General features: G+C 43.6%; 1 protein-coding gene across 1 annotated transcript in view; it reads right to left on the reverse strand.

Moving 5' to 3' along the window:
- LOC110486837 (protein kinase C alpha type) overlaps positions 1–19,728 on the reverse strand; it is a 225,879-nt gene that overhangs the window by 10,187 nt on the left and 195,964 nt on the right. Inside the window, exons 8-12 of the mRNA XM_036939339.1 lie at positions 18,849–18,942; positions 10,763–10,909; positions 10,357–10,530; positions 6,130–6,221; positions 5,810–5,872 (exon numbers count right to left, since the gene is read on the reverse strand). Coding sequence (XP_036795234.1) covers positions 5,810–5,872; positions 6,130–6,221; positions 10,357–10,530; positions 10,763–10,909; positions 18,849–18,942 — 570 coding nt within the window. The remainder of the gene's footprint in view (positions 1–5,809; positions 5,873–6,129; positions 6,222–10,356; positions 10,531–10,762; positions 10,910–18,848; positions 18,943–19,728) is intronic.

Consider the following 19,728-nt stretch of genomic DNA (forward strand, 5'->3'; position numbering starts at 1 on the left):
TAGAGGGATCAAAGAAAGGGAGAGAGATAAAGAGCAAGAGAGTTGGTGACAGACAGAGACAGTGAAAGAGCAATTATTTTTTTAGGCAAGTCAGTTAAGAACAAATTCTTATGTGGAAGGAAGGCGTTTGAGAGTTTAATTGTGTAAGCTGTCATTTGATTACGGAGCTGGTGTGTTGTTGACTGAATTATTACTGTTTGTTCTTTCTGAAGGAGGCAGAAGATCAGAGGGAGGCTGAAAACATTTGAAAAACATCAATATTTTGCCTTAAATTATCCTGTTTTTCTGTCCCTCAACACGCATTCAACACACTAAAACACTACAACAGACAATCATTCTTTGGCCTCTAATCAGTTGTGGTCCTACAGCAGCCCGCCTCTTTTCACCATTCCTTCGCTTCTACCTTCCTTTCTGGCGTCTTTCTGCTCTTTTGCCTGTTCATTTGCTTTCGCTCTGCGTTTTATATTAGTCCTTTAGTCCTGTGTCTTATATCACTGTGTTTTAGCCCTGTGTTTTATATCACTGTGTTTTAGCCCTGTGTTTTATATCACTGTGTTTTAGCCCTGTGTCTTATATCACTGTGTTTTATATCACTGTGTTTTAGCCCTGTGTCTTATATCACTGTGTTTTAGTCATGTGTTTTATATCACTGTGTTTAATATCACTGTGTTTTAGCCCTGTGTTTTATATCACTGTGTTTTATATCACTGTGTTTTAGCCCTGTGTTTTAGCCCTGTCTTTAAGCCCTGTGTTTTATATCACTGTGTTTTAGCACTGTGTTTTATATCACTGTGTTTTATATCACTGTGTTTTAGCACTGTGTTTTATATCACTGTGTTTTAGCCCTGTCTTTAAGCCCTGTGTTTTTTATCACTGTGTTTTAGCACTGTGTTTTATATCACTGTGTTTTAGCACTGTGCTTTATATCACTGTGTTTTAGCCCTGTGTTTTATATCACTGTGTTTTATATCACTGTGTTTTAGCCCTGTCTTTAAGCCCTGTGTTTTATATCACTGTGTTTTATATCACTGTGTTTTAGCCCTGTGTTTTATATTACTGTGTTTTATATCACTGTGTTTTAGCACTGTGTTTTATATCACTGTGTTTTATATCACTGTGTTTTAGCACTGTGTTTTATATCACTGTGTTTTAGCCCTGTCTTTAAGCCCTGTGTTTTATATCACTGTGTTTTATATCACTGTGTTTTAGCACTGTGTTTTATATCACTGTGTTTTAGCCCTGTCTTTAAGCCCTGTGTTTTATATCACTGTGTTTACCACAGAACCACATATTACTTCCGGCGCCGACAGAGATGGCCGCCTCGCTTCACGTTCCTAGGAAACTATGCAGTATTTTGTTTTTTTACGTGTTATTTCTTACATTGGTACCCCAGGTAATCTTAGGTTTTATTACATACAGTCGAGAGGAACTTCTGGATATAAGAGCAACGTCAACTCACTATCATTACGACCAGGAATACGACTTTCACGAAACGGAACCAAAACAACGTCACCGTAAACGGGGCAGACGAAGCGGTCTTCTGGTCAGGCTCCGTAGACGGGCACATTGCGCACCGCTCCCGAGCATACTACTCACCAATGTCCAGTCTCTTGACTACAAGGTTGATGAAATCCGAGAAAGGGTAGCATTCCAGAGAGACATAACAGACTGTAACGTTCTTTGCTTCACGGAAACATGGTTCACTCGAGACACGCTATCGGAGTCGTTACAGTCAGCTGGTTTCTTCACACATCGCACCGACAGAAACAAGCATCTTTCTGGTAAGAAGATGGGCGGGGAGGTATGCCTTATGATTAACGAGACGTGGTGTGATCATAACAACATACAGGAACTCAAGTCCTTCTGTTCACCTGAATTAGAATTCCTCACAATCAAATGTCATCCGCATTATCTTCCAAGAGAATTCTCTTCGATTATAATCACAGCCGCATATATTCCTCCCCGACAGCCCTGAACAAACTTTATTTGACTCTATGTAAACTGGAAACCACATATCCTGAGGCTGCATTCATTGTAGCTGGAGATTTTAACAAGGCTAATCTGAAAACAAGACTCCCTAAATTCTATCAGCATATTGATTGAGCTACCAGGGCTGGTAAAACCCTGGATCATTCTTATTCTAACTTCCGCGACGCATATAAGGCCCTCCCCCTGCCCTCCTTTTGGAAAAGCTGACCACGACTCCATTTTGTTGCTCCCAGCCTATAGACAGAGACTAAAACAGGAAGCTCCCGCGTTCAGGTCTGTTCAACGCTTTTCCGACCAATCTGATTCCACGCTTCAAGATTGCTTCGATCACGTGGATTGGGATATTTCCGCATTGCGTCAAACAACAACATTGACGAATATGCTGGTTCGGTGGGCGAGTTTATTAGCACGTGCATCAGCAATATCGTACCCACAGCGACTATTAAAACAATCCCAAACCAGAAACCGTGGATTGATGGCAGCATTCACGCAAAACTGAAAGCGCGAACCACTGCTTTTAACCAGGGCAAGGTGACCAGAAACATGACCGAATACAAATAGTGTAGCTATTCCCTCCACAAGGCAATCAAACAAGCTAAGCGTCAGTATAGAGACAAAGTAGAGGCGCAATTCAATGGTTCAGACAAAAGAGGTATGTGGCAGGGTCTACATTCAATCACAGATTACAAAAAGAAAACCAGCCCCATCACGGACCAGGATGTCTTGCTCCTAGACAGACTAAACAACTTATTTGCTCGCTTTGAGGACAATACAGTGCCACTGACAAGGCCCGCTACCAAAACCTGTGGACTCTCCTTCACTGCAGCTGACGTGAGTAAAACATTTAAATGTGTTAACCCTCGCAAGGCTGCAGGCCCAGACGACATCCCCAGCAGCGTCCTCAGAGCATGCGCAGACCAGCTGGCTGGTGTGTTTACGGACATATTCAATCAATCCTTATCCCAGTCTAGTGTTCCCACATGCTTCAAGAGGGCCACCATTGTTCCTGTTCTCAAGAAAGCTACGGTAACTGAGCTAAACGACTATCGCCCCGTAGCACTCACTTCCGTCATCATGAAGTGCTTTGAGAGACTAGTCAAGGACCATATCACCTCCATCCTACCTGACACCCTAGACCCACTCCAATTTGCTTACCGCCCCAATAGGTCCACAGACGACGCAATCGCAACCACACTGCACACTGCCCTAACCCATCTGGACAAGAGGAATACCTATGTGAGAATGCTGTTCATCGACTACAGCTCAGCATTTAACACCATAGTACCCTCCAAACTCATCATCAAGCTCGAGACCCTGGGTCTCAACCCCGCCCTGTGCAACTGGGTACTGGACTTCCTGACGGGCCACCCCCAGGTGGTGAGGGTAGGTAACAACCCGCTGATCCGCGGGATGGAGATGTATATACTGTACTCAATACCATCTACTCCATCTTGCCTATGCCGTTCTGTACCATCACTCATTCATATATTTTTATGTACATATTCTTCATCCCTTTACACTTGTGTGTATAAGATAGTTGTTGTGGAATTGTTAGGTTAGATTACTCGTTGGTTATTACTGCATTGTCAGAACTAGAAGCACAAGCATTTCTCTACACTCACATTAATATCTGCTAACCATGTGTATGTGACAAATAAAATTTGATTTGATTTGATGGAGATAAAACAGAGCTTTCTCTTTCTCTCTCTCTTTGAACCTCTCATTCCATATCTCTACCTCTATATTCCTCCCCCTTTACATCTGTCTTTCCTTTCTTCATAACTAATTATCTCTTACTATTGCTTTTGTCTCCATTCTCTAACTCTTTCCCTGTAGCCTACAGTATTCTCCATGTACAGTATCTATGTACAGTTGAAGTCCGAAGTTTACATACACCTTAGCCAAATACATTTACATTTTCACACTCCTGACAATTAATCCTAGTAAAAATGTCCTGTTACAGGCCAGTTAGGATCACCACTTTATTTTAAGAATGTGAAATGTCAGAATAATAGTAGAGAGAATAATTTATTTTAGCTTTTATTTCTTTCATCACATTCCCAGTGGGTCAGATGTTTACATACACTCAATTAGTATTTGGTAGCATTGCCTTTAAATTGTTTAACTTGGGTCAAACGTTTCGGGTAGCCTTCCACAACCTTCCCACAATAAGTTGGGTGAATTCTGGCAGAGCTGGTGTAACTGAGTCAGGTTTGTAAGCCTTCTTGCTCGCACACGCTTTCAGTTCTGCCCACAAATATTCTATAGAATTTGAAGTCAGGGCTTTGTGATGGCCACTCCAATACCTTGCCTTTATTGTCCTTAAGCCATTTTACCACAACTTTGGAAGTATGCTTGGGGTCATTGTCCATTTGGAAGACCCATTTGCGACCAAGCTTTAACTTCCTGACTGATGTCTTGTGATGTTGCTTCAATATGTCCACATACTTTTCCATCCTCACGATGCCATCTATTTTGTGAAGTGCACCAGTCCCTCCTGCAGCAAAGCACCCCCACAACATGATGCTGCCACCCCCGTGCTTCACGGATGGGATGGTGTTATTCGGCTTGCAATCCTCCCCCTTTTTCCTCCAAACATAATGATGGTCATTATGGCCAAACAGCTCTATGTTTGTTTCATCAGCCCAGAGGATATTTCTCCAAAAAGTACGATCTTTGCCCCCTATGTGCAGTTGCAAACCGTAGTCTGACTTTTTTTATGGCGGTTTTGGAGCAGTGGCTTCTTCCTTGCTGAGTTGCCTTTCAGGTTATGTTGATATGGGACTCGTTTTACTGTGGATATAGATACTTTTGTACCTGTTTCCTCCAGCATCTTCACAAGGTCCTTTGCTGTTGTTCTGGGATTGATTTGCACTTTTCGACCCAGGTAAGTTGGTTCTCGAGGAGACAGAATGCGTCTCCTTCCTGAGCGGTGTGACGGCTGCGTGGTCCCATGGTGTTTATACTTGCATACTATTGTTTGTACAGACGAACGTGGTACCTTCAGGCATTTGGAAATTGCTCCCAAGGATGAACCAGACTTGTGGAGGTCTCCAATTTTTGGCTGATTTCTTTTCATTTTCCCATGATGTCAAGCAAAGAGGCACTGAGTGTGAAGGTAGCCTCCAATTGACTCAAACGATGTCAATTAGCCTATCATAAGCTTCCAAAGCCATGACATTATTTTCTGTAATTTTCCAAGCTGTTTAAAGGCACAGTCCACTTTGTGTACGTCTGACCCACTGGAATTGTGATACAGTGTGTAAAGTGTATAAGTGAAATAATCTGTCTGTAAACAATTGTTGGAAAAATGACTTGTGTCATGCACAAAGTAGATGTCCTAACTGACTTGCCAAAACTATAGTTTGTTAACAAGAAATTTGTGGAGTGGTTGGAGTTGTAATGACTCCAACCTAAGGTTATGTAAACTTCCAACTTCAACTGTACATCTCTTAGCCTTGGCTCTTCCTTTCTCTCTTTCTTTATCTTCCCTGTACTGCTCCTTCTTTTATCTCACTACCTCTACAATGAGTCTCTCAGTCTGTATTTATAGAACCTTCTAAGCTAACTTTTTCAGCATGCAGATATAATTAAGATACAGCTATTATAAACAAGCCAGGCAAAGTTGCAGCTCAATACTCAGCTTTCACAAACAGCAGTTACTCCCTGTGTCACCACAGTTTCTCAATAACACTGTAGTTGTCCCTGGTCTGTTTTAAATTTCAGTGTGGGACAAATTTCTACACTACACCGGATAAGGAAATCCCCCAAACTAGTGTAGAGATGAATATGGTTCCTCCAGGGAGACTTTCACACCCACCTGTATACAACACCCTTTCTGTGCAGGAAGAACAGGCCCACAGCGATCTCTGCAGCATAGAACCTACAATGGCAACAACATGATCACTTAGAAACATGGAAAAGCATGTAGATATGTGAAAAGTGTGATGATTTTTCAAAACAGTAGATGTTACAGAAAGGTACAATACCAGGTTGATAATACAGTACATCCATTTACAGAGAGCTGACTTTGAGGATATAGATGCTGTGCACTATTGACTTTAAACCTGTCTTATAGGTGAGCTAGGTCTATATGTATGGCTGTTGATATATAGCCAGTGACAACAGACTGTAACTTACACTGCCTGTGGCTCCTTGAACTTGCCCACACGCTGAATGTGGTACATGAGGTCCCCTCCGTTAATATACTCCATCACAAAGTACAGACGATCCTAGGAGAGATGACAGAGATGGAGCGAGGGAGAGAGAGAGAGTCATCAACATCAAACAAACCTTCACAAAAGCTGAAAGGCAGGATGTTGTGTTTATAGAACACCTCTGTAGTGACTGACCCACAGCCTCCTATTAATACCTGTATTACCTGACCTACAGCCTATTAATACCTGTACTACCTGACCCACAGCCTCCTATTAATACCTGTACTACCTGACCCACAGCCTCCTATTAATACCTGTACTACCTGACCTACAGCCTATTAATACCTGTACTACCTGACCCACAGCCTCCTATTAATACCTGTACTACCTGAACCACAGCCTCCTATTAATACCTGTATTACCTGACCTACAGCCTATAAATACCTGTACTACCTGACCCACAGCCTCCTATTAATACCTGTACTACCTGACCTACAGCCTATTAATACCTGTACTACCTGACCTACAGCCTCCTATTAATACCTGTACTACCTGACCCACAGCCTATTAATACCTGTACTACCTGACCCACAGCCTCCTATTAATACCTGTACTACCTGACCTACAGCCTATTAATACCTGTACTACCTGACCCACAGCCTCCTATTAATACCTGTACTACCTGACCCACAGCCTCCTATTAATACCTGTACTACCTGAACCACAGCTTCCTATTAATACCTGTACTACCTGACCTACAGCCTCCTATTAATACCTGTACTACCTGACCCACAGCCTCCTATTAATACCTGTACTACCTGACCCACAGCCTCCTATTAATACCTGTACTACCTGACCTACAGCCTCCTATTAATACCTGTACTACCTGACCCACAGCCTCCTATTAATACCTGTACTACCTGACCCACAGCCTCCTATTAATACCTGTACTACCTGACCTACAGCCTCCTATTAATACCTGTACTACCTGAACCACAGCTTCCTATTAATACCTGTACTACCTGACCCACAGCCTCCTATTAATACCTGTACTACCTGACCCACAGCCTCCTATTAATACCTGTACTACCTGACCCACAGCCTCCTATTAATACCTGTACTACCTGACCCACAGCCTCCTATTAATACCTGTACTACCTGACCCACAGCCTCCTATTAATACCTGTACTACCTGACCCACAGCCTCCTATTAATACCTGTACTACCTGACCCACAGCCTCCTATTAATACCTGTACTACCTGATCTACAGCCTCCTATTAATACCTGTACTACCTGACCCACAGCCTCCTATTAATACCTGTACTACCTGACCCACAGCCTCCTATTAATACCTGTACTACCTGACCCACAGCCTCCTATTAATACCTGTACTACCTGACCTACAGCCTCCTATTAATACCTGTACTACCTGACCCACAGCCTCCTATTAATACCTGTATTACCTGACCTACAGCCTCCTATTAATACCTGTACTACCTGACCCACAGCCTCCTATTAATACCTGTATTACCTGAACCACAGCCTCCTATTAATACCTGTACTACCTGACCCACAGCCTCCTATTAATACCTGTATTACCTGAACCACAGCCTCCTATTAATACCTGTACTACCTGACCCACAGCCTCCTATTAATACCTGTATTACCTGAACCACAGCCTCCTATTAATACCTGTACTACCTGACCCACAGCCTCCTATTAATACCTGTACTACCTGACCCACAGCCTCCTATTAATACCTGTACTACCTGACCCACAGCCTCCTATTAATACCTGTACTACCTGACCTACAGCCTCCTATTAATACCTGTATTACCTGACCTACAGCCTCCTATTAATACCTGTACTACCTGACCTACAGCCTCCTATTAATACCTGTACTACGTGACCCACAGCCTCCTATTAATACCTGTACTACCTGACCCACAGCCTCCTATTAATACCTGTACTACCTGACCCACAGCCTCCTATTAATACCTGTACTACCTGACCCACAGCCTCCTATTAATACCTGTACTACCTGACCCACAGCCTCCTATTAATACCTGTACTACCTGACCCACAGCCTCCTATTAATACCTGTACTACCTGACCCACAGCCTCCTATTAATACCTGTACTACCTGACCCACAGCCTCCTATTAATACCTGTACTACCTGACCCACAGCCTCCTATTAATACCTGTACTACCTGACCCACAGCCTCCTATTAATACCTGTACTACCTGACCCACAGCCTCCTATTAATACCTGTACTACCTAACCTACAGCCTCCTATTAATACCTGTACTACGTGACCCACAGCCTCCTATTAATACCTGTACTACCTGACCCACAGCCTCCTATTAATACCTGTACTACCTGACCCACAGCCTCCTATTAATACCTGTACTACCTGACCTACAGCCTCCTATTAATACCTGTACTACCTGACCCACAGCCTCCTATTAATACCTGTACTACCTGACCCACAGCCTCCTATTAATACCTGTACTACCTGACCTACAGCCTCCTATTAATACCTGTACTACCTGACCCACAGCCTCCTATTAATACCTGTACTACCTGACCCACAGCCTCCTATTAATACCTGTACTACGTGACCCACAGCCTCCTATTAATACCTGTACTACCTGACCCACAGCCTCCTATTAATACCTGTACTACCTGACCCACAGCCTCCTATTAATACCTGTACTACCTGACCTACAGCCTCCTATTAATACCTGTACTACCTGACCCACAGCCTCCTATTAATACCTGTACTACCTGACCTACAGCCTCCTATTAATACCTGTACTACCTGACCCACAGCCTATTAATACCTGTACTACCTGACCTACAGCCTCCTATTAATACCTGTACTACCTGACCTACAGCCTCCTATTAATACCTGTACTACCTGACCTACAGCCTCCTATTAATACCTGTACTACCTGACCTACAGCCTCCTATTAATACCTGTACTATCTGACCCACAGCCTCCTATTAATACCTGTACTACCTGACCTACAGCCTATTAATACCTGTACTACCTGAACCACAGCCTCCTATTAATACCTGTACTACCTGAACCACAGAAATAGAAAGCTGACAGACGTCAACGGAGGAAACAAAACACAGTAGGTTTGTACCCTCATTAGTACCCTGCTGATGTACACAACATAGAAGACCAACAGTCCCATAATCCATCCCTGAAGTGTATGAAAGCCCAGCAGGTGTCAGGTGTAACCTTCAGACCTGAGTGTTTTATTGTTTTATGAAAGGCCTTATAAGTCATCTGTCAGTCAGACAGAGAGGCTGGAGCAGGACTCTCCACAGGGCTGATTGAAGACAAAGGCCTCTCTTCTCTCTCTGCTCCCTCTGCTCTGTAGATCTATATGATGGGGTTGTTTGGAGAGGTTCAACTCACTCAACTCACTGGCCACTGTGTTGAAGCAGTGTGTGCCGTGTACACGCACAAAGACAATGACACAAAAGAAACATACACACATTAAATACACACATTTGTTTTACTATCCTTGTGGGGACCAAACGATTGATTCCCATTCAAAATCCTATTTTCCCTAAACCTTAACCTAACCCGAAACATAACCCTAATCCAAAACCCCAACCTTAACCCTAAACTGTACCCTTAACCTAACCCTAATTCTAACCCTAACCCTAATTCTAACCCTAAACCTAAACCCACCCCTAAGCCTAAAATAGTAATGTTCCTTGGGGGACAGGCAAAATGTCTTCACTTGGCAGAACTGCCTTTGTTTTCTTATCCTTGTGAGGACTTCACACACAAGCCCGTGCTCTACAGGAGTGTGTGTAGATGCATCGTCAAGGGCTCTGTCTGTTTCTTATCCTTGTGAGGACTTCACACACAAGCCCGTGCTCTAAAGGAGTGTGTGTAGATGCGTCGTCAAGGGCTCTGTCTGTTTCTTCTCAGTGAGAGGTTCATGAAAGAGTGATGAGAACACACTGACGAGGCCTCCTCTATTATTCAGCTGCAGCATGACCCCTGAACCCCCTAGTCCCACTGGGAATCCCCTGTGTGTGTGTGTGTGTGTGTGTGTGTGTGTGTGTGTGTGTGTGTGTGTGTGTGTGTGTGTGTGTGTGTGTGTGTGTGTGTGTGTGTGTGCGTATATGTGTAAGTCCATGTATGTATGCCCATGTGTGCATGTGTGTGTACAGTACCTACCACAGTCTGAAAGCAGGAGTGGAGTGCAGTGAGGAATGGTGGTTTGTCTCTCTGGGCCAGGACTCTCTTCTCCACCATGGTACACTCCACATCATCATCCTGGATCACCACGTCCTTCTTCAGGATCTTGACGGCGTACAGCTCCTCTGTGGACTTCATCTCTGCCAGCATCACCTACACAGGGACACCTGGGGTTAAAGGATTTACACCACTAGCCCTAACCCTAACCTTAAAGGGACATTACATTCCAAAAATATAAGTTTGTCAGATGTTTTCACACCTCAAAAGTAGTCTACCAAATATGTCAAAAATTATCCCTGCCATTGGTTCTGCTGGTCCAGCTTGATGCCTCAACCTCTAATGAATTCAACTACTCACATGTTACATTCCCAGCCTCTTCTCTTACCTTGCCAAAGCTGCCCTTCCCCAGCAGAGCCAGAAAGTTGAAGTCACTGAGTCGGACACGGTCCATTCCGGGCACGGTGCGGTCCGAGCTGAACCGTCTGTGGTCCGCTGGCGTAATCACTTTCTTCCCATGGCCCAGCTTGGCTTTCTACGTCGCAAAACACACATACGCAGATACGTACGCACGCACACACACACACACACATCGCACGCACGCACGCACACACACACACACACACACATCGCACGCACGCACACACACACACACACACACACAAACACAAACTTGTTACACCACATTTTATTAACCCCACATATTACAATTCATACTACATGCTCCACAGACATGACTCAACATCCAACAAACAAAATAACAAAAATGTCATGAGGTGCTTGATGCAGCCTGCCAAGTAAATGATCTGTCCTTAAGGGAGATCACATGTCCCAAATGGCACCCATAGGCCTCTAGTCTAAAGTAGTGCACTATAAAGGGAACAGGGGGCTATTTGGGATGCATCCAGATTCTTTCTTTCGAACAACCAGCATGATGAAATCCTACTCTTCTGATTCTGACAGCATCAAATGCAACCCAGTGCTCAGCTGCCTGTCATCCAGTGTCTATTGGTGTGGAACAGAGTTGAGACCAAGCATTAAAGGGGCAATCTTTGATTGCTACATCCATTTTGGGACTTTTAAATGAATTATATATATCCATTGATTCGTCAAGAATATAACTTAGAAATGCCTCATGAGAGTAGTTCAACTGTCATCAGAACCCAAAATATAAGATTGTTTTACTCCATTGTTTGTAAACAATGTAATTGTAAACAAACACTGTATAGCTTCAAAATAGTTAAAACTGTAATTTTGATCAGATGGATGGTCAGTTCTTGCATCGATTGCTCTGTCAATACATTTCCCTAACCCTATACCTCAGGTGTTTACCCAAAAAAGCAGAGGGGTGTCCACTTTTGTGTTGTTTAATAAGCAGATTGCCCCTTTAAGTGTCTCCTGCCTATGAGACTGACAGAGAGTCAGTCAGAAAGTATAGTCTGGTCCTCTGGGACTTGTGGGAGTTCCATAACAGTCAGGTAGTCACAAACACTATTCCCACTCATCTGTCTGCTTTATGGTAGCTTTAACACTGGGATAGATGCCATGGTAATAGACTGCTACCATGCTCTATCCTTTGACGATAGGCTTACAGCTTTTAAGATCTACATATTTTCAAGGATTCAGAATGGACCCATGATGAAGCTACTTCATAGCTAGTAGGGAGGTGGTAATAACAAGTTCCTATAGAGCTTCAGAAACAATTTATATCCCAAACAACACAAACTTATTCAGAAAATGAATGCAGAAACACCAAGACAACATAAAGATTTGATAACTAAAAGTTGTAATAACAGAACAATTCAGATGTTTTGATGTTTCATATCGACTGATTGGAGCATAAAAAAATATATTTGTTGCCCTTTGATTGACAGTTATCCAGAGTAGTATTTGGCATTATTGTGAGGGCATGGGTGTGGGTCAGTAGGGGTGTCTCTGTTCCCCTTTGTGACAATGATTGGACTGCCATGTCCCCAACACAGAGGGCAATTAGAGCTCACCGGCCACCACTGCAGCTCCAACCGCTGTCTGTTTCTTTCAGATAACAAGAGAAAAAGGAAACTAACACCCAGCAGAGAGACAACTGTTGCCAGGCCAACTACCTGTCTATGATTGCATTTCAGAAAGAACTGAAGCCTTGGACCAGACTCGCTATCACGGTCCTGATTCTATTATGATTCTGGTGATGAATGCACACCTGATGAAAAATACAAACACGATTTGACAAAATGAACTGCAATTTTTTAAGGACCGGTTGACTTTGTCTTTTCGATAACTAGGTATTTTTAATTTGTTGAAATTTGTCTCTGGACACCAGGGAAAGACTCTTGACACTCTGATGAAGGCCAACCGTTGCCGCTTGCTATAGACCACCTTCTGCCCCCAGCTGTGCCCTGGACACCATATGTGAATTGATTGTCCCCCATCTATCTTCAGAGCTCGTGCTGTTATTTGACCTAAACTGGGACATGCTTAACACCCCGGCCATGCTACAATCTAAGCTTGATGTACCTCAATCTCACACAAATTATCAATGAACCCACCAGAACCCACCCAAATCCGTAAACACAGGCACCCTCACAGATATCATCCTAACCAACCTGCCCTCCAAATACACCTCTGCTGTCTTCAAACAGGATCTCAGCGATCACTGCCTCATTGCTTGCGTCTGTAATGGGTCTGCGGTCAAATGACCACCCCTCATCACTGTCAAACGCTCCCTTAAACACTTCAGCAAGCAGGCCTTTCTAATCGACCTGGCCCGGGTATCCTGGAAGGATATTGACCTCATTCCGTCAGTAGAAGATGCCTGGTTATTCTTTAAAAGTGCTTTCCTCACAATCTTAAATAAGCATGTCCCATTCAAAAAATGTAGGACCAGGAACAGATATAGCCCGTGGATCACTCCAGACCTGACTGCCCTTGACCAGCACAAAAACATTCTGTAGCATACTGCATTAGCATCGAATAGCCCCCCAATATACACAGGCAGTTAGGAAAGCAATGGCTAGCTTTTTCAAACAGAAATTTGCATCCTGTAGCACAAACTCCAAAAAGTTATGGGACACTGTAAAGTTCATGGAGAATAAGAGCACCTCCTCTCAGCTGCCCACTGCACTGAGGCTAGGAAACACTGTCACCACCGATAAATCCACGATAATTGAGAATTTCAATAAGCATTTTTCTACAGCTGGCCTTGCTTTCCACCTGGCCACCCCTACCCTGGTCAACATCTGGACCCCTACAAATCAGCAAAACTAGACAATCTGGACCCTCCCTTCTAAAATGATTAGACAAAATTGTTACAACCCCTATTTCTAGCCTGTTCAACCTCTCTTTCTTATTGTCTGAGATCTCCAAAGATTGAAAAGCTGCTGCGGTCATCCCCCTCTTCTAGACCCAAACTGCTACAGACCTATATCTATCCTACCCTGCCTTCCAAGGTCTTCGAAAGCCAAGTTAACAAAGAGATCACCGACCATTTCGAATCCCAACACACCCTCTCCGCTATGCAATCTGGTTTCAGAGCTGGTCATGGGTGCACCTCAGCCACGCTCAGGGTCATAAACGATATCATAACCTCCATCAATAAGAGACAATACTGTACAGCTGTATTCATCGACTTGGCCAAGGCTTTCGACTCTGTCAATCAACAACATTCTTATTGGCAGACTCAACAGCCTTGGTTATTCAAATGACTGCCTCGCCTGATTCACCAACTACTTCTCAGACTGAGTTCAGTGTGTCAAATCGGAGGGCCTGTTTTCTGCACCTCTGGCAGTCTCTATGGGGGTGCCACAGGGTTTAATTCTCGGGCCGACTCTTTTCTCTGTATACATCAATGATGTCGCTCTTGCTGTTAGTGATTCTCTGATCCACCTCTACGCAGACGATACCATTCTGTATACTTCTGGCCCTTCTTTGGGCACTGTGTTAACTAACCTCCAGACGAGCTTCAACGCCATGCAACACTCCTTCCGTGGCCTCCAACTGCTCTTAAATGCAAGTAAAACTAAATGCATGCTCTTCAACTGATCGCTACCAACACCTGCGCGCCCGTCCAGCATCACTACACTGGACGGTTCTGACTTAGAATATGTGGACATCTACAAATACCTAGGTGTCTGGTTAGACTGTAAACTCTCCTTCCAGACTCACATTAAGCATCTCCAATCCAAATCCAAAAATTAAATCTAGAATCAGCTTATTATTTCGTAACGAAGCGTCCTTCACTCATGCTGCCAAACATACCCTCGTAAAACTGACTATCCTATCGATCCTTGACTTTGGCGATGTAATTTACAAAATAGCCTCCAACACTCTACTCAGCATATTGGATGCAGTCTATCACAGTGCCATCTGTTTTGTCACCAAAGCCCCATATACTACCCACCACTGCGACCTGTATGCTCTCGTTGGCTGGCCCTCGCTTCGTATTTGTCGCCACACCCACTGGCTCCAGGTCATCTATAAGTATTTTCTAGGTAAAGCCCCGCCTTACCTCAGCTCACTGGTCACCATAGCAGTACCCACCCGTAGCACACGCTCCAGCAGGTATATTTCACTGGTCACCCCCAAAGCCAATTCCTCCTTTGGCCACCTTTACTTCCAGTTCTCTGCTGCCAATGACTGGAACGAATTGCAAAAATCACTGAAGCTGGAGACTCATATCTCCTTCACTAACTTTAAGCACCAGCTGTCAGAGCAGCTCACAGATCACTGCACCTGTACATAGCCCATCTATAAACAGCCCATCCAACTACCTCACCCCCATACTGTTATTTTATTTTTTGCTCCTTCGCACCCCGGTATCTCTACTTGCACATTCATCTTCTGCACATCTATTATTCCAGTGTTTAATTGCTAAATTGTAATTATTTTGCCAGTAATGGCCTATTTTTTGCCTTACCTCCCTTATCTTACCTCATTTGCACACACTGTATACAGACTTTTTTTCTATTGTGTTATTGACTGTATGTTTGTTTATTCCATGTGTAACTCTGTGTTGTTGTTTGTGTCGCACTGCATTGCTTTATCTTGGCCAGGTCGCAGTTGTAAATGAGAACTTGTTCTCAACTAGCCTACCTGTTTAAATAAATAAAGGTGGGCTGACTGATGTATGATTGCTCAGAGACAGACGCTAAACCAGTCTATAGACAGGAGAGGCTAATGCAAGCAGAGCATAGGGACCGGCCCTTTACTGCACCGACACACCACCAACAACAAGCATGAACTTCAGAACGTCATCATGTTAGACCTACAGGGAGAATATAGGTAGGTGTGTTGACATTAACGTTGACTAAATGGGTTGGTAGTGTTAGGCGGTGTTATCGGTTTCCAATCTAGTGGCTATTGGTAGGAAAAAGAGCAGCTAGCTCTAGTGGTCAACATCAGAATGGCAGTGAAACACAAGGTGCAATGTTTTCTTTTTTTTATGTATGCAAAGCATTAAAAAGGCACTTTTTAAGTAAGTACTCACTACAGTACTTACTTACTATGTTACTACAGTTTTATGTTAGCTGATATGATGACTTAAATGCTTTCCCATGATGGTTATATGTGATGTGTTGGAATCTGAAGTTTAGTTTGTACAACAAAAAAGCTTAACGTAGATGAGAAGTTAGACAATGTGAAACATACAATAGATTTTGTGAGAGCATTTGACCATAGAGTTTAACGCACGCACGCACACACACACACACACACACACACACACACACACACACACACACACACACACACACACACACACACACACACACACACACACACACACACACACACACACACACACAAACCTATACAATTGAATCCAATCCAATGTTGCCACCTTGTGGAGGAGAGTGTGTGCACACACCAAGGCGTGCATGTACAGGACAGTTCAACACGATACACATGCCCACATGCTTAACCACTTATTAGCCTTCTATAGTCTAGGCTTGTGATGGACTAATTGAAGGTGGGCTGCGGACCACACTACTGGCCAATAAGGAGGGGTCATTGTCAGAATTAGCCAATGAGGAGCAGTAGTGTTGCTCTCCTGGGCAATGACAGTGCATTGCTGAGCCTGAGATGGTGAGAATGAGGACCCCTCCAGAGGTCTGTGTGGTCCACAGATTTACTAACATCAACGCTGTGTGTGTGTTTTTGTGTGTGTGTTTGTGTGTGTGTGTTTATGCGTGTGTCTGTGTGTGTGTGTACAATGTGTGACGTAATAGTGAAAATGTGAGAATTTCTCTTGCATAGCAGACCAGGCCTGGAATGGCTCCTAACCACATGACCTGACCTGTACAAACTTGGCATCTTTGTTAGTAAATCACGTTTGAAGAAGCTGAGCGCTACTCAAACCATCAGAGGAGAGGTGTGAGACATCAATGGAAGAAGACAAGAGGAGACTGCAGAGCTGATAGAGAAGGGTGGGAAAAGGAGGGATGGTTAAAGGAGAGGTGGGGGGGCAGAAGAGCTACCTTGAGGTAGTGGTTTAATTGGCAGGCCTAGAAGAGACAGGAAAGAGAAGCTACAGTGGTAGTAAGTCCCCACCACCCCTTTAAAGCGCTTCGATATCCATGATTATTAACAGCTTATTTTTAATAAAGGATGGCATTATCAGCACATACAGAGAATGTCAAAACCATCTCTCACAATATGCAACGGACACCATGCTCAAGAGCTACAATATTCTAATGATATTATACACCTGTAGAGGCATCTCTCTCTCTTTCTCTCTCTCTCTCTCTCTCTCTCTCTCTCTCTCTCTCTCTCTCTCTCTCTCTCTCTTCCTGATGATGATGTTTTGGTTTCCCAGGCAACCCACCCAGACTTGTGAAAACCCTGGCCTTGGAGGGATGTGAAGGCTGTTGAATAGAGCGACATGAGAATTAAAACAACCCAACTACATTTAGGTCTCAGGAGACTGTTTCAGGACAGGAGACTACGCGAGGAAAGGAGGTTATATGGTTTTGCCCTGTGGTACTGTGTCAGGAGTTTGTATGGATTAAAGAGACTGAGGAAATAGACAGAAAAAGAGAAATGTGAAAGGGGCTAGTAGTACTCTGAGAGCATTCATTCCAAGTAATATTCAATCACACAGCTAAAGAGGAGAGAGTAGTATTCAATCACACAGCTGAAGAGGAGAGAGTAATATTCAATCACACAGCTGAAGAGGAGAGAGTAATATTCAAACACACAGCTAAAGAGGAGAGAGTAATATTCAATCACACAGCTGAAGAGGAGAGTAATATTCAATCACACAGCTGAAGAGGAGAGAGTAATATTCAATCACACAGCTGAAGAGGAGAGAGTAATATTCAATCACACAGCTGAAGAGGAGAGAGTAATATTCAAACACACAGCTAAAGAGGAGAGAGTAATATTCAATCACACAGCTGAAGAGGAGAGTAATATTCAATCACACAGCTGAAGAGGAGAGAGTAATATTCAATCACACAGCTAAAGAGGAGAGAGTAGTATTCAATCACACAGCTGAAGAGGAGAGAGTAATATTCAATCACACAGCTGAAGAGGAGAGAGTAGTATTCAATCACACAGCTAAAGAGGAGAGAGTAGTATTCAATCACACAGCTAAAGAGGAGAGAGTAATATTCAATCACACAGCTAAAGAGGAGAGAGTAATATTCAATCACACAGCTGAAGAGGAGAGAGTAGTATTCAATCACACAGCAAAAGAGGAGAGAGTAATATTTAATCACACAGCTGAAGAGGAGAGAGTAATATTCAATCACACAGCTAAAGAGGAGAGAGTAATATTCAATCACACAGCTAAAGAGGAGAGTAATATTCAATCACACAGCTAAAGAGGAGAGAGTAATATTCAATCACACAGCTGAAGAGGAGAGAGTAATATTCAATCATTCAATCACACAGCTAAAGAGGAGAGACTAATATTCAATCACACAGCTGAAGAGGAGAGAGTAATATTCAATCACACAGCTGAAGAGGAGAGAGTAATATTCAATCACACAGCTAAAGAGAGGAGAGTAATATTTAATCACACAGCTGAAGAAGAGAGAGTAATATTTAATCACACAGCTGAAGAGGAGAGAGTAATATTCAATCACACAGCTAAAGAGGAGAGAGAGAACAGACAACATCACCATGGTGGCTCAGTATCTCCGAGAGCTCTGGAATCAGGAAATAATCAATTTGTTAAGGGAGAGTGTTTAGGTATTTATGTGTGTGTGTGTGTGTGTGTGTGTGTGTGTGTGTGTGTGTGTGTGTGTGTGTGTGTGTGTGTGTGTGTGTGTGTGTGTGTGTGTGTGTGTGTGACAGTGAGAAGACTGCTTGGTGGGAGGCAAGATTGTTATTCAACAATGTGACAGTAACCAATTATTATTCCATCCAGAGATCTAATAAAGAAATATGTAATTCCTAGAATTTCACACGCACACACGCTCTAATGTCTTTCCCAGTGAGTGGTCGATGGACTACAAATCCCATGATCCTCTTCTCCTCACCTCAAACTTATGCCTGAGCTCCATGTTGACGTCGTCGATCTCAGGGATGGGAACGTTGTAGTACTCCCCTTCCTCCTGGCACAGCATCTTGTACCTGCAGAGTGGACCAGAGCAGCACTGTCAGAATCTGTCAATCAATCAATCAATCAATAAATCAATCAGGTTAACCAATTTAAAAAATGACCTTTGTTGACTTCACTATACTGGACCAGGACCAACCACAAATGTAAGCATCAGTGATACTCAATAGAGGTTTTGCAGCTGGCAGTGCTCTGTATTGATATGTATAATGTGTTTATAGTAAGTCTAGCCTCGATACTGCAATGCCAGCAGAATGGATATCTCTGTTTACAGTTGGCTGCTCTGTTGTGTAACCATTCTGGCACATTTCCCCACTGGCAGAACACACACACACACGACACACACGACACACACGACACACACACCACACCTCATTACTAAGCATCAGGGACCATCTGTATACACTCACAGAGACACCTCTTTAAAATGTCTGCCAAACACACACATCATCATCACCACCGTCATCGTCTACAGTGATGCCTGCCGATGCCAAGCATTAAGCACTAGTGGGCCCAGGTCTTTCCAGGAAGCAATGGTCTCCTTCCCAGTCCTGAATCTTCTCCCCAGCTTCTAGCAAGGCTAAGGACACGCTGAGCACTTAGCTGTGAGTCAGGGTTGAATCAGGCTAACTGATGGAAGTATGCTAACATTAAAAGAGAGTGTTTACGTATGCCCATCCAGGCTTGTCACAGCAGCCGGACAAAAATCCCAACAACAACTGGTCTATGCATTAGAGCCCAGAGGGATGCTGTCTGTCTGTCTGTCTGTCTGTCTGTCTGTCTGTCTGTCTGTCTGTCTG

Source organism: Oncorhynchus mykiss, chromosome 12 (genome assembly GCF_013265735.2).
Source record: "Oncorhynchus mykiss isolate Arlee chromosome 12, USDA_OmykA_1.1, whole genome shotgun sequence".
In the NCBI taxonomy this organism is placed as follows: domain Eukaryota; kingdom Metazoa; phylum Chordata; class Actinopteri; order Salmoniformes; family Salmonidae; genus Oncorhynchus; species Oncorhynchus mykiss.